General features: G+C 34.8%; 3 protein-coding genes across 3 annotated transcripts; 2 read left to right on the plus strand and 1 right to left on the minus strand.

Annotated features, from left to right (window-relative positions):
• The first annotated feature begins 1062 nt into the window (after positions 1-1062).
• LOC145057055 (RNase P Rpr2/Rpp21 subunit domain protein) lies at positions 1063-2492 on the plus strand. Its single transcript, XM_079004820.1, has 3 exons — positions 1063-1278; positions 1569-1856; positions 1951-2492. The coding sequence occupies exons 2-3, from the start codon at positions 1606-1608 to the stop codon at positions 2438-2440; spliced, it is 741 nt and encodes a 246-aa protein (XP_078860946.1). The 5' UTR covers positions 1063-1278; positions 1569-1605; the 3' UTR covers positions 2441-2492.
• Positions 2493-2897: 405 nt separating this feature from the next.
• On the plus strand, positions 2898-3767 carry LOC145058737 (uncharacterized). Its single transcript, XM_079006637.1, has 2 exons — positions 2898-3209; positions 3303-3767. Exons 1-2 carry the CDS (start codon positions 3090-3092, stop codon positions 3630-3632), a joined length of 450 nt encoding a protein of 149 aa, XP_078862763.1. The 5' UTR covers positions 2898-3089; the 3' UTR covers positions 3633-3767.
• Positions 3768-5569: 1802 nt separating this feature from the next.
• On the minus strand, positions 5570-7367 carry LOC145060248 (uncharacterized). Its single transcript, XM_079007950.1, has 4 exons — positions 6501-7367; positions 6208-6450; positions 5666-6132; positions 5570-5597 (listed from the first exon to the last, which is right to left on the minus strand). The coding sequence occupies exons 1-4, from the start codon at positions 7365-7367 to the stop codon at positions 5570-5572; spliced, it is 1605 nt and encodes a 534-aa protein (XP_078864076.1).
• Positions 7368-16493: the final 9126 nt, after the last annotated feature.

The raw sequence follows: 16493 nt of genomic DNA on the forward strand, positions 1-16493 counted from the left end.
AATTTTTTCATTTTATTTATATTAAACTAATAACATTAGAGTAAAAAAATAAAATTAAATTAATAAAAACTATAAAGTGATATAACTTCACGTATTTATTTAAATCAACGATTATAATTTTATATAACTAAAAAAATTATCTCTTAAGTAATAATTTATTTAAAATAATTGATTAATAATTTTGATTTTTAAATATATAAATTTAATTAATTTTATAATCGTGGTTATAACATGTTATAACCTAATGATAATAATAATTAAAAGAAAATATACGAGGGTGGGAAATCTTTTCAACTTAGCATGTCTTAACGGTAGGGTTGTGCATGGGTCGGTTTGGGTTGGTTTTGGACCCCAACCCAACCCAACCCGTAAATGATCGGTTTCTGGTTTTTAGAACCCAATAGGGTCGGTTTCTGGTCGGTTCGGTTTCTCGGTTTCTGATATCGGTTTGGGCGGTTTCTCGGTTTTTTGGGTTCAACCCATACACTTACGGTTTTTGGGTTTAAACCCATGGGGTTTGGGTTTGAACCCATTTTCCAGAAATGTAACAATTAGTTAAATAATTAAAAAAACACATAAGCTTCTTTTATTTATTTTTATTTTTTTAATATATATATATATATATATATATATATATATATATATATAAACATAAAATAATCAGTAAAAAGCATCGGGTTTGCGGGTTTGCTGGGTCGGTTTCTCGGTTTTAAAGAGGGGTCGGTTTCTCGGGTTGTTGGGTCGGTTTCTGGGGGCAAAACCGAAACCGAACCCGAAAAGTCGGTTTTTACAAATTTAAAACCCACACCGTCGGTTTTGATTCGGTTTCGGTTTTTTCGGTTTCGGTTTCGTTGGTTTTTGTCGGTTTCTCGGTTTCTTGGTTCGGGTTTGCTCACCCCTACTTAACGGAATAAATAAACCACAATTGAATGTAGGGACAAAATCAACATATGTTTTTTGTTTTGGTTCTTTTAGACCAATAATGCAAATTTGAAATTTTTTTGGACATATTTATAGTGTTTTACAAACTACAAGGACCAGTTTTGCTAGTTTACTCAACTTTTTGGGTTTGGCCGCACAATCGCTGCTGAGACTTTGGGAGACGACGCCGACACAAGTTCTCTCTCTCTCTCTCTCTCTCTCTCTCTCTCTCTCTCTCGTTCAGACTCCGGTGAAATCGACAACCGTTGAAGCCTTCACCCTGCTGCCATCGACCATCGCTGCCGCCTGCCGCCGTAGACTGTCGTCATCATCTCCGACAACCTGACTTCATCTCCGGTAATACATTCTGATTTTCTGATTACTGATTTTGTGTTAATAAGCTGTGTGATTTCTGATTTTGAGTTGATAACAGGCTATCAATTGTACATGGTTAAAATTTCATTAGCGACTTACTTACTATGCTAAAATGTGTTAGCCAAACACCCTTAAATGTTTCTACATTCAACTGTTAGGGTTTATTGAAAAGATACATATAGCAAACAAGACAATCCATGCCTTGTTCACTTACTGCTTTCAAGATTCAAAAGTAACAATCTAGTTTCCAACTATTTCATTGTGCTCATTAGGATCCAGTCCACCATAGTTACAGAAAACTATAGAGACATGGGCAAGAAAGGATCCTCCACTGCAATTTCTGGACCTCAAATGTCAGTCACAATCAGAGAAGCTTCAACAGGGAAGAAACAGACAAATGCTAAATCTTCATTAAAACTACAACATATAAAGAATCTTGCAATGTGGGCCACTCATGATGCATCCATACCTTCATTGGGTGCCTTTTTTAGTCACCATTTTGCTGCTTCTTCTGAGGCTTTGGCAACACCAGTTGATCCATCCTTGTTTACTTGTCAAAGGTACTCTCTTTTTTCTCACAATACTATGAAGGGCAATTTGGTCATATCTTGTGTTCTTAATGGAACCTGATGTAACCATTTGATTCTTGTGTAGATGTGAAACTATACTTCATCCTGGCTACAATTGTACAATCCGAATTGAAAAAAACAAGCAAAAAGCTCGACACAAAGGCAAGAAAGCTTCTCATTATCCTCAAAACAACATTGTCTACACTTGTCATTTTTGTATGCACAAAAATATGAAAAGAGGCACTCCAAGAAACACAAATCCACCAAAACCCAAACCAAACACTATACTAGATCCACTGGGGTCTACTGACAAGGGTAAAATGGGTATTTTAGTAAAAAACGACTCTGATCCAGCAATTCCAACATTGACATTGTTGGAGTCCAAGAAGAAGAGGAATAGGTCAGGGGATAAGAAGAAAGTGGCAAATGATCAAAATGCAGAAAAATCAGTGAATGCATCTACTAATAGAAAAAGAAGAAAATCTTGGACTAGTTTGAAGGAGATTGCTGAAAATAATGACAATGATAATCGCCTGAAGTTGATGAACATAACAATCCCATTTTCAATGGAGTAAAGATTTTATTTATTTATTTTTTATGTTTAATTGATAATGATGTTTCGAATTACTATTTGGTCCATGAGTTTGTTAACTGGGCATACAATTAAAAAATAAATGATCTAAAGAGCAAATTATGTCTTATGACATTAACCTTTTATGATAATAGAATAACTTAGTGTCACAATCCACCGAATTCAAGGTGTCATGAAAGATTAGCACCAAAAGATAGGTAGAGCTTTATTGATCAAAGAAAATCGTATTTACAATGAAAGGAAAAGGAAAACTTATAAATATGAAATAATTAGGGTATAGTTATATAAGGAAGGGAAAACTACAATAAAGTCCATATGTATTGCCCGTATGATTGATTTAGCCCATATATATATATATATATATATATATATATATATATATATATATATATATATATATATATATATATATATATTTGCAATTTAGTCCTAAATACTTGTAAACGTAATCAAAACGGGATATTTAATAGGTTAGCCGGTATCTAACTGATGTGGCAGCTTCCGTGGAAGTCATCATGTTAAATAACATCCTACGTGCCATTTAAGAGGGCTAAATCATTGAATCGAGATCGTCTTCTTCATTCTCCGGTCAAAGGAGCGAACGATTAGGGCAAATTGGCAACAGGAAATCGATGTCGAGTTCGTCAAGCACCAACATCAGAATGTGCTATTGTGGAGATAGGGTTGGAATGTGGACATCATGGACTCGAAAGAATCCACGTCGGAGGTTTTTTGGTTGCCCAAATTACATGGTATAGAATCTTCAAATCTCACTCAAATTCTTCTAATCCTCTAAATTTCCCATTTTTCTATATTAAAAACATGCATCTTGCTATGTTATGTAGGATGAAGAGAAGGACTGTGGGTATTTTCGTTGGATTGACCCACCACTATTGAATAAGTGGTATAAAGAAAGAATGTATGAGTTAGGAGCTGTTGCTAATGGGGGTGTAGCTATTCCTTTCAATAACCCTGTTAATGAAGGTGAAATACATGTTGATGGCCCTATTGCCGCTGTGAATGTTGATGTCCCTATTGCCCCTGTGAATGCTCTTGAACTTGATAATCAAATTGCAATGCGTGACAATACACATGTGCCTAGTAATGAATTTGGATTCTGCAAGTGGATGATGGTTTGTTTCGTTTGTTTCATTGTAGGGATGATGTATGCTTAGTTTAGTGTAAGTTGTAGGGTATTATGGTATGGTAGGGATGATGTAATCTTTTGGTTTGTTATCATGATGTAATGGATAAATGTTCTTGTGGATCATGTAATGTTTTGGTTAATGAAATGGCAATATGTTATTATGGTTTGCATAAATGGTGTACACTTGACAAATATAACCATGATTTAACGATTGGTGTTGAATTTGGGACTAAAATGATCCCCATTGACAACAAACCAATAAAGCTCCAAATCTAGGACACAGTTTGTCTCCTTCTTTTCTTCTATACCTTATTCCCTTGTTACATTTATTATAACAAGAAATCTTAAAAAATCTCTTCTTTTTTCTTTATCTATTTGTTAGGCTGGTCAAGAATCATTTAGATCAATAACAATATCTTACTACAGAGGTGCTGCTGGTGCCCTTCTTGGTTTGCATAAATGGTGTACACTTATCAAATATAACCATGAAGTATGCACATTTGTGGCTAAAATAATTAAACAACAAACTCCAATATGTCATTACCAACCATGTTAAGGGCATTCACAATGTTTCAATGTGTTTACAAAAGATGTACAAAATATGGTTATCAGTAATTTAAAGACATTCACAAAAGATATACAAAAGTAGCATTCACAAAAGATGCACAAAAGTAGCATTCACAAAAGATGTACCAAAATACCCTTACTACCCTTAACACCCTAACACCCTAATCCAACTCCAATGCTGAATTTGAAGAAGTCCCAACACATCCCATCTTCTTCAGCTTGGTTTTAACAATCCTCTCAGAGGGCCTTCTTCTTTTCACAATCCTAAGGTGTACCGGTAATTCATGGGTGTCATTAATGCCTTCTTCTTCTTCCTCACTTTCTGGTTGTGTCTCAGGGATAATTTCTTCAGCCCCATCTTGTGTCTCAGTCTGAGGTGGATACTCCTCTTCCTATAAAACATCAAACAATTAATAACATAAATGAATGTAAACGTTAAGGTAATATAGAGGGTTTACCATAGACATAGGAAGAACTTGTTCAATAGTGTCATTGTAATCATTGAGTTGTTTCATATGTGAATCTGTCAGACTAAGTGACTTTTTAATTTCTTCAGTTGAATACCCTGATAGTTTTAAATCTTGCATTGCCTTCCATAAATGGACTAAATATTTTTCAGGAATAGTGTCATCCTCATTTTCAACTCCACCGCCTTCAACTTCAGCCACTCCACCACCTTCAATTCCAACAGATGTCTTACTGCCCCTACCACCTCTTTTACTACCCCTACCACCTCTCTTACTACCCCTACCACCTCTGTTAGCCACTACATCACCTGTGTTACCCACCGCACCACCTCTGTTACCCCCTCTACCACCTCTACTACCCTTTGCACCACCTCTACTACCTCTGACACCACCTCTTACACCACCTCTAGTCCAATGACTGATATCAGGATCCAATCTTGGTCTACCCATTTTTTTTTCTTGGGTTTGGGTTCTGGTGTGACCTTGGGATTCTTACAGGATGCCTTGTTATGACCCCTTTGAAGACAATTTTTGCATTGGACTGTCCTTCCTATTCCAGTAACCTTCATCTTATTTTGGGAGTATTTGTCTTGAGATTCAGTGGCATGCCTCTTTCTTTTCAGAGTTGGTCTCCCTGGCATTCTTCTAGCTAAAGGGGGTAGAGGCTTTATGTATGATGTTCTAGGCCATAAATTTCTACAATTCACAGGCAGTATATTGTTTGCATATATGGCCTTAAACTTGTCCACATTAAACCACTCACTTATGAAATGAACATGATCTTGTCCAGTGAATAATATTACACACTGTGCATGTACACATGGAATTCCTGAGATATCCCAAAGCCTACAGCTGCACACTTTGCTTTGTAAGTTAACCACGTACCCTTCTAATCCATTCCTGGCTTCAAAAATAGATGGTCCACTTGGATTCACATTCCAATTCCTACAATGGCATTACTAAATGAAATCATAACAATGAAATTAGAATAATGATAACAAGGAACAATAAAAATGCTAAGACAAACCTCAAATCCTCTCCAAACTTGTTCATTTTTTTTATAGCAGCTGGACAAACCACTGATTCCCACTTTTCTGCCTTTTGTAACATATGGTAGAACCTATCCATCATGTACAACCTAATTTCTTCAAACATTGCTAGAAGGGGTTTCTTTCTAGCATCCAATATGATGGCGTTAAAGCAATCTGCAATGCCATTTTCAACTGCCTCACATGCTACATCAGTCCTAAAATATGTCTTGCACCATGTGTGAGGATCTCTTGCGATCAGATGTTCATAAGCATTTGGATTAACCTCTTTTATATCATCCATTTTCCTCAGAAATTCACTCTCTACAATTGATAAGGAAGCTGCCCAGAACATATTCTTGAACTCCATTCCAGAATAGGTCTTCCTAAAGTTAGCATATATGTGTCTTGCACACTGTCTATGCTCCACATTTGGTAGGATTTCCTTGGTTGCTTCAAACAATCCCTACAATTTAATGAATACATAAACATATAAGATGATGTTAAGGAAAAATCATAAATATGCTAAGAAATTACAAACCTTATGTTGATCAGAAATTACAGTAAACCGTCCTCCATCTAGCAGATTAAGATCCTCTATGAGCAGTTCCAGAAACCATTTCCAATTAGCTTTGTTTTCAATGTTAACAACTGCCCAAGCAATTGGATAAACTTGGTTGTTTGCATCCCTCCCTATTGTTGTGAGTAATTCTCCTTTACATGTCCCTTTCAAGAAAGATCCATCTAGACCAATTACCCTACGACACCCTATTTTCCAACCTTCCTTGAACACAAATACATCTTGTGAAAGTATGTTGTTTGATCTAGATTTACAGTGACACCAACTTGGACAGTGCTACCAGGATTTGACCTTAGTAACTCATGGCAATAGTCCCACACCCTAGCATAATGTTCTGTGAGTTTACCATCTATAATGGTCATTGCTCTACACCTTGTTCTGTAATCCTTAGACCAAGACACACCACAATGAAATTTGGTCCTAATTCTTGATTGCATCTCCTTACACTTCAAGTTAGGTTTCATTATCAACTCCTTCAAAAAGTGTCTTGCTAGCCATCTGGGACTCAGTAAATTTGAAATATTGAAATTTTTAACACATTTGTGCTCATCGACTAAGGTTTTAATCTGAAAAGACCTTTCTTGAGTCATCCAGGAAGCATGAACTCTGAATGGGCAGGGTTGAGACTTCATCTTAGAACCACATTTGGCAGTTAATCTCACAGTGTCACATTTCGCAAATTTAATATTATACCCTAACTTAATAGCATAATTAGTGAGACATTGTTGCAACTGATGTGGTGATTCATACCTTTCACCAAGAAGGGGCTTCATCTTATTCCACTTAACCGATGGGTCGTGAATGGGGAAGCCTGCACCAACCGCATCTCCCAAATCAAGATCATTAGCCCCTGCTGTGTCATCGATTTCCTCTTCTGAACCAAACCCTTCTTCGTCTTCATCAACTAAGTCATTGTCTTCATTGGCTTCATTATCTTCATAATCAGAACTGAAGTTAAGGAAAGCATCCTTGCATCTCTCTTTACCCTGTGTCTTGAAATCATCTTCTTCCATTTCCACATCTATGTGCTCAGTATCGAGCACCTCCTCATCATCTTCGTATTCTTCAGAGTCGTATTCTTCAGATGACTCATGGTGAACTTCTTCTGATTCGACAGCCATTGGGTTTTACCTTCATTTCTGTCAGTAAAACCTTAATTCCTTCGTGTATCACTCTGTAAAAACTCTAACTTTTTCTCTCAATCGATTTACCAGACGTCGAATGCAGTGGAAATGGAAGGGTAAAACTCACTTGTACACATAAGGTGCCACATGCGCATAGTACCAGTGGGATACCGGCTAACCTATTAAATATCCCGTTTTGATTACGTTTACAGGTATTTAGGACTAAATTGCAAAAAAAAATATATAAGGGCTAAATCGATTATACAGGCAATACATAGGGACTTGATTGCAGTTTTCCCTATAAGGAAAAAATTATAAATATAAAATAATTAGGATATAAATATATATAAGGAAAAACCCACTAAGATGTTCTAATAAAAGCCATAAATGTATTTTAGCAATATGAATTTAAATCCAAGATTTTGAAAATAAATTCTACAATGATTTTTAGCTTTTAAAAAAATAGTAGGAGATGCAAGGTAAGGTTAAAGACTCTCTTTGACATGCTCATTGGAAAATTAAATTTTGTCTAATAAGCTAATACTCCATCCGTCCCAAAATTATTGTCCACAGATTAAAAACACACAGATTAAGGAAACATTAATTAAGGAGGACACCCAAATATCAACACCGTTGACCAGCTGTACTGAAGACAAGTCATTCCGGAGGTTGTTGAGCTCTGAAGTTAGATCTGATTCATGAAGGCAAGATCAACAATGACTTGTAAAAGAACCTTCCTAAAATCTATCAGTCACAATGCATTTTTTCCTAGTATAAAAAACACAGAGGGAAGGATATTTGGTTTTTATAATTGTTCAATAAAAATGATTTAGGTTGGCTTTTTAATCTAAGTGAAAGTTTGTGTTTAGTTTGGGTTGTGTTAGGTTAGATTAGATTGTGAACGACGAGTCTAAATAGAAAATGATAATATAATTATATATTGGAAAATGACAATAAAAAGGTATATTTATAAAACTTATGAAAAAACCAAATTAGCTTATACAAATCAAACAAAATGATAGCAAACAAGACGATAAACCAATATATATTGTTTTTGAAACTAAAACCAACAAAACACAGATTTGTTTATAATATATTTATTTTAAGCATGATTTGTTCCTACCATATTATTCAAAATCTTGACTAATTTTTTGTTAAACTAGATGTAAAATATAAGCCATAAATTAGATGTAAAATATAAGCCATGATAATGTAGAAATTAGATGTAAAATATAATCTTACAAACAAAATGGTTTTTGGAACAAGAAATTTACAGTAATTCAATCCGGCGTTGTGGGCCAAAATTTAAAGTAAGGTAGTTTTTTCCTATGTTGGACTTAACTTAGCAATTTTGGATCAAAAGTGGCAATTGTACGAATGAGTTTTTCCAAGAATATTTGCCAACTTTAATACAAAATTGACATGCAACGATTCAATAGAAAAGTTAAAATCCAAGTAAATAACAACATAAGTTCATTTTTTAATTATATATATATATATATATATATATATATATATATATATATATATATATATGGGTAAAGTGAATATACCTAACAACCTTATATAAGCTTAGGTACCTAACGGCATTATACTATATTGTTTTCAATTATATTTCCATTGCAATCATCTAAGGTTCTTAAACTTCAACCCTTAACTTGATTTACTTCCAAAATTTTCAGACATTCACTATTATATTCCTCCTACACCATTTGATTTGTAACGGTAGTATATGAAGCCCATCAGGGGGTCTCCGATAGAAAGACGTCATTTGAAGGAAGATAACGGTGAAAGTCCAAAGATTTTGAAAGCAATCAAGTTATGAGGTTGAATTTTAAGAATTTTGGGTGATTACAATGCAAATATGATACAAAATTACATAGTATGATGTAGTTAGGTACCTAAGCTTATATAAGGTTGTTAGGTATATTCACTTTTCCCTATATATATATATATATATATATATATATATATATATATATATATATATATATATATATATATATATATATATATATATATATATATATATATATATTCATGTAAAACAAGAGCACATTTTAATAGTTATTAATTACAGGACAAAATTGTATCTGTTTTATGCAATGTAGCCACATGTGAAACTCTGCTACTGATTTTTATGCTTTAATTTTGTTATAATCAACTGTTAATGTTTTACCTTTTACTAGGTTTTGAGGTAAATCTAATTATAAAATAAACAAAAACTAGAATATGTTATTACTTTACATAAAAAAAAGATATATTATTTATAATAAGATCTTTTTAGAACAACAAATCGGTTCTAATATAAACAATTAACCAGAAGTCAGCCAAAAATAATAATAAAACTTCAGGTTATTAGTAGATTTTTTATCAAATCTGATCCGGAATATAAAATTTCAAAACATAGCCAATAACTAAGAAAACGTAGTGAATATTGAATAAAAATCGAGTCCTTTGTTAAAGAAATGGGTAATGAATATGAATAGGAACTTGGATATTTTTCGGATTATGTATTCAATGCTTTCCAAAATCCGTAATTTTGAATAAGTTTGATCTTAAAGGAGATCTAATTTGAATCGAAGATACTACTATCATCACATTCAGGCATAATATGCGATACAAACCTAAAAATAAAAACATGAATTGTTCTATGTTTTATGAGACACGAAAAATCACAAAAAAAAAGTAAAGAAAAAATGATTTTTTTTGCAAAATTGTAATCCTATAAATATAGGTATATGGAAATTAGCTGCAGTTGGTTTTGACATCAAATATCATGATTGTTCTAGACATCTTGGTAGTCCTCTCCGGCAACAAATAATGTTACTTGGTCGATTAGGAGGACCGTCAAAATAAACAATATTTAGAATATAGCTATATATTGATTTATTGTATATATTTTAAATCCTTTGAAGCTTTAACTTTTTAGGTACATGCAAACATAGGCGGATCCACAATAGATCCCGGGGTATTCCGGGATACCCCTCAAAAAAAAAATCGGTAGTATAATTATTTTAGAAAAAATTCGTTTTATGTAGTATACATATACATAATATTAATATGATTAGCGAGATAATAATACAAGAAGTAATTGGTTCAGCTAGTTAATGTGTTAGTGGTTGTTTCCAAAGGTTTCAAGTTCAAATCTTCTTGCAAACATTAATTTTCTTTTATTTTCGCAGCTCATTTTTTATAGTTGTATAAAGATTATACCTATTATATTATGATGTTTACATTGGTTTGTTTTATTTTGTTTACTAGTTTTTCAACTTGTTTTTAAAAAAAATTAAAATTGTCCCACATCGGCCATAACATGAAACATAGCTTTTATACATTTGTTATATAAGCAACACAAGCTTCTTAACTCTTAACAAGTTAAACTTTTGAATGGGTTTGGGTTTAAACCCGAAACCGAGATTGGAAAATCGAGAAACTCGAACCCAGTTTGGGATACCCCTCAATTTTGAACTTGGCTCCGCCACTCCATGCAAACAAATAAAATAGATTGGATGCAAAAAAAATTGAACAATCATGTTTATAATCAATTACATGCTATTTTAGCGGAAACAAATTAAAACGAGAAATATAAGATTATAGAGGTGCTATTAGCAAGTGATTCTTTATCTGCTCAAAAATGGATTATTGAATGTGATGGTCATTATGTTGACGAAGTTGAGCCAAATAAAATATGGAAGTGGTTGATGAAGCTTTAGGAAATGATGATTATCTAGCACCCCTAAAATGTCGGTGATTTTAATGTTCAACGTATTTTAGTGTAGTTGGTTTTACTATCAAGGTAGACCGAGTTTAGCTTGTTATCCGAGACCGGAGGTGTGAGGTACACATGTGATTATGTGGACTTGTGAATACAAGGGTTCAGTGGCATTTGCTTCGGGTACAAGGTTCCAAGAAACAGCACCCCTGGCAAGGTCTAGGGGTAGAGCCCGTGGCGAGGGTTCCGTTGTATAAAAGGAAAATGGACATTGCATGCAAAGGTAACCAACTTTTCATATAATCGAAAACTTATTATTTGCATCTCTTTGTCTCTCTTAAACGTAAAACAACTAGTATATTTTGTGTTTCAAATTTGGAAGAAACCTGAATTCCAAATCGATTGTTCTTGGATTATCACAAATCAAATTCCATGATACCCAGACAATAGAGTCGAAGCCACATATTTTGAAAGTGTATATATAAAACACGATCGATCTTTGAATTATCCAAGTTATTATTGATATTCTTAAAATTCAAAATCTAACATAAAATGTTATAGAAGAAGAAAACATTTTTATGAAGATTTTGAGTCCAAGAATGACGAGCAAGTGTATGTAGAATGCGAATATAAGTTTGATGAAGTTCAATAACACAAGAATGCAAATAAGAGGAGAAGAAGACGAACGAACTTGCTAAACTTATTATATACTTATAGTATAATGACTCGTAACTTCAATTTTTAAACACTAGTTTTTAATCACTAGATTATAACTTTTTTTTTATGGTTATTAACTTATTTTGTTAGGATATTGATAATGTTTTATTTGTTTTAAATAAATTATTTTATAATTTAGGGTCCATAATTAGGGCGTGTTTAGAAGACTAGTTACCTCCTAATGATTTATATAATCTTAATGACTTAGGGCGTGTTTGACACAAAGAGTTTGAGAGTGTTCGAGAGCTTCTAACTTTTAGCTTTTGACAAAACGCTCCAGTTTAAACAAACAACTTCGTTTGACAATACGAGCGTTTAGCTTTTAGTTAAAAAAAACGTTCAAAATCTTAAAGCTACTTCATGTAGTGCTTAACAAAACGCTATTGAGCTTTTAAATTTTTTTCTCAAGAATTGCCCTTAGAATATATATTTATATATTTATTTTTCTTAAACAGTCGTCCTTTTATGTAATTTTACATATTTTGAAAGCTTCTAGCTACTTTGCCAAACAATCATATAACAAATAAATGTTACAGCTTCCAACTTCCAGTTACCCGCTAACCGCTACTAGCTTCAGGTAACAACTACTTTTGCCAAACACGCCCTTAATCACTATAATAGTCATTGTGGATTAATATCCCTTTAATAATCTTCTTATCCCGGAATAAACATATCGACCACATGGTACTAAAGATGACACATCAAACATTTTCTTTTTTATTGTAAGCAACATTTTAACCATGTGATATTTCATGTTAAAATTGTGTTCACCGAGGATGGCTATTGCTCTTACTCGACTCGACCATTATTCAGGTCTACCCGTTTTGCTAATAAAACCACTAAAGGATCATGAATAACCATAACCTAAAATGACTCGAGATTAATGAAAAATTTCACCTCCATTTAACCATTTCATCAAAACATGAGTCTAAGTATTTCAAAACATTATTATCAGAGTTCCCAAATCAAAACATCAGAGTAAACATCCCATGCTAAACATCTAGGTGCGTGCAATATAGTCATCTTGGGCTCTTCTCTTTGCAACTGGAAGTACCTGAAACCAAAACTGAAAATTGCAAGCACGAAGCTAAGTGAGTTCCCCATACTACCACATATCATACACATAATGACATACTGGACCCCCACCCCTTCATTGGGGCCCGCCCGACATCGGACAGTGTCCGACATCAGGCCCTGTCGGGCATCGAGCTTCGCTCGGTATACATATATATTTCTCCCAGGCCCCGCCCGCTATATACAAACAAACAATATCACATAATCATGCTAGCACATAAAGAATCATACACGGTACTATATGTTCTAGTCCTAAGGCCCGCCTACCATGGGCCCTGCCCTACTTTGCTAATGATGAGATATGGAACCCCGTCCACACTCAGCTAATGATGAGATACGGGACCCCGCCCACACTCACCTCCATACCAGACACATACATGTATCACAAAGACAACAAGTATAACTAAACAAGCATACATTCGTCGGGTACCACTCGACATCGAGCCGAAGTCCGAAATCATACATATAAACATTCCTCGGGTCCCGTCCTATTGGTGATTTTGGTGTCACCATGTCATTTTAAGTAACTGGAACTAACATGTGAGCTAAAGGGCTTCATAATTTGTACTTGAATATATGTACGGTGTTGTACGAAGTGCACACATGTATAATATCGAAATAAAAGCCGGTTCGACAACTAGTCAGGGGTCCTGGGGCAGCGCCCCTGGGTCCGGGGTTTACAAAGGGTCAGTGCCCCTAGCGGGGTCCAAGGGTGACGAATTTTAGCTCTCGTTTTCATCAAACTCTCACATAATCTCTCTAGCAAATTGGCTTACGATTTCTGTGCCTAGAATCGTAAGTGTCCACTTGGATTATCCTAAGCTGAATTTCTTGCAACCCATGCATAGGGTAGAAATATCAGTTCGGAAAGTGTACTCACGATCCAAGTTGGTATCCATATCTCCACCACAAACCCTAAGTTTTTTACACGCCCGACATCGGACCGTAATCCGCATCATATAAACTAGTTAACTTCGGGATTCTCATAACTTAACCATAAGTCCTCACTGGGGTAAAAAGACCATTCTACCCCTCACATACTCTTGTCCCAAAATGAACTCTACTAAACCCTTGGCCCCAAAAGATAAACACTCCTATAAGGCCCAATATATGTCCCAATTTCCAATTGGGCCCAATCCCTTCACATGGGCCTCAACCTATGGCCCAATAATGCTTCTCTAGTCTAAAGGTTGAATTCCATATGGCCCATAAAGGCCTAAAGTAGCAAAGTCCAATGAATGGACCAAACCGAGGCCTATATGTGCAAAGCCCACTCTAACTGAGTACGCAGGGCGTACTCAAATGTACACAACGCGTACTAGGTTTGTGACATGTACGTTGTGCGTACCAGGTTGTACGCCCAACGTACTCCCCGGTTAAGTTCTTTTTGCTATTAAGCACTTAATGCTTCAAACTAAGGGACCAAATCACATATCTGAGCTCTACTTAACGTCTAAACCCATAAAGTCACTGACTTGGCGACTTTGCATACCCCAAACAAGCCCAAACTCCAAAAACGACATTCTACTTCCATGAAAATGGTCTTAATTATTGCATGAACCCATTAAGACCTTCAAGATGGCAACTTTCTGTCCTAAGGACTCAAATAACACTAATGGTGGCAACCCTAAGCCTAGAAACAAATTTAGAACCATAAAGCTCCATTCCTTGGACCAAAAAGGTCCAAAAACTCAACATAAGAGATCTAAGCACTCATGGATCAAGTTCAATACTTTATACCTTGAAAAGGTTTGAAAAGAAGCAATAATCCCAGATCTATAACTTCTCATTTGCATCACCACCTTGCCTTGACCTTTACTTCCTTGGAGAAGGGATCCAAAACACTAAAATGCTCTCAAAAGGCCTTCTAAGCTCCAAGATCACTCAAGTATGGATTAGGGTTTTGTAGTAGCTGCTTTAGGGTGAGAAGGAGGTTGGTCTTAAGGCATAATGTTCCTTATATAGTACCATACCCTAAAATTTAGGGTTTTGGTATGAATGGAGTACGCCTTGCATACCTCTTAGTACGCCCGGTGTAGTCACAAACCACCCGTAATCATGCAGCCTTCTACGCCCCACATTTTCAATGAGTACGCCCCGCGTACTCATGGAACCCCTAAAACCCTAAACTTAGTATGGCTATAACTTATTCGTTTTAAGTCCGTTTTCGACGAATTTTATATCCATGGAAAGGTGACGAGAAACCCTACGCTTATAACAACTCATCAATACCTAAAAACTTTCCAAACAAGAACCCAAAATCCCTAGAAGATCGAGATGTCAAATTACAATTATACCATTGGCCTCCGAAGACATAATCAAACACTTGGATCACGTATACCCTAACACCCACATCCGAAATGGGCCAAATCCTTCCTTTCCCCAGGCCCAAACCCTTATGACAATTGATGATTGGGCCACAACCCCTAGCAACGAAGCACTTTCAAAACTGGGTGTTACATTATCTCTCTCTTCCTTTGTCTTCTTTCAAGTTACTTGTAACATTATTTTCTAACGGAGTGGTGTTGGTGATGATTTGATCATCTTTAACGTGTGAAACACTCTGTATAACCTAAAAGAGCCTGGTAGACTGAAGAAGACTACCAATACTCAACCACCAATATCTTTCAATTTTATTAGGCTTTTCCAACTCACCCAATATATTTTTGGATCTCCTATATATCCTTTTAAAAAATTCTGTCTCATATTCTCTGTAGCTTTCATAAGCATAATTTAAACATGAAAACATAATATCTTTCCATGCTACCGAGGACAAGAAGAGTAGTAGATCTACGACCAAATTATGAATTTGCCAAAATATGTTTTCTTTAATTCATTCGAGTCGGTATCGAGTATAATAGATACATTATAAATTCAAAAACAAATATATAAATAAATCAATGCCATGTGTTTTTAGATTTATATTATAACATTTTTTAAATTATATTTTAGTAAATGTTAAATTATAGTTTTATTATTTTATTTGACAAGTTAAAATAAGAGAAAATTTTATGAAATGACCAAAAAAAGGAAGGGTTTGAGAAAAATGACCGATAATTTTTGTTTTTCAGAAAATGATCATGACTTCCGCAGAGAGGAGCTCTGAGGAAGTCCTTATCTTCTAAGGAATGAATTTTGCTCTGAGGAAATGACGTGTCATGGGAAAATACAAAAAATTTCATGGTTCCACAGAAGGTACATTGGTTCTGCAGAGATGTCCTCCGCGGATCTGTTCTTCATATGTATTCCTTTGAGGAAATATTCTTCGCAAAATTTTTCAGCAAAGAACATTTCCTCAGAGGAGTACCTTTGAAGACTAGATTCACAGAGGGCATCTCTATGTACCCTTGGATGAACCATAACTTTTTTTTGTCTTTTTCCCATGATACGTCATTTCCTAAGAGCAAAATATATTCCTGAAAAGATAAAAACTTCCGCAAAGCTACTTTCTGCATACGTCATGGACATTTTCTGAAAAACAAAATTTTTTGGTCATTTTTCTCAAACCCTCCCCTCTTTTTGGGTGTTTCACAAAATTTCTAAAATATTAAAAATAATACAATACTATAAGGCATAATTGGAAATTTTGAAAATAGAAGCAAAACGTTGGTGTGCGA

Source organism: Lactuca serriola, chromosome 6 (genome assembly GCF_051521515.1).
Source record: "Lactuca serriola cultivar US96UC23 chromosome 6, Lser_US96UC23_V15, whole genome shotgun sequence".
Classification (NCBI taxonomy): domain Eukaryota; kingdom Viridiplantae; phylum Streptophyta; class Magnoliopsida; order Asterales; family Asteraceae; genus Lactuca; species Lactuca serriola.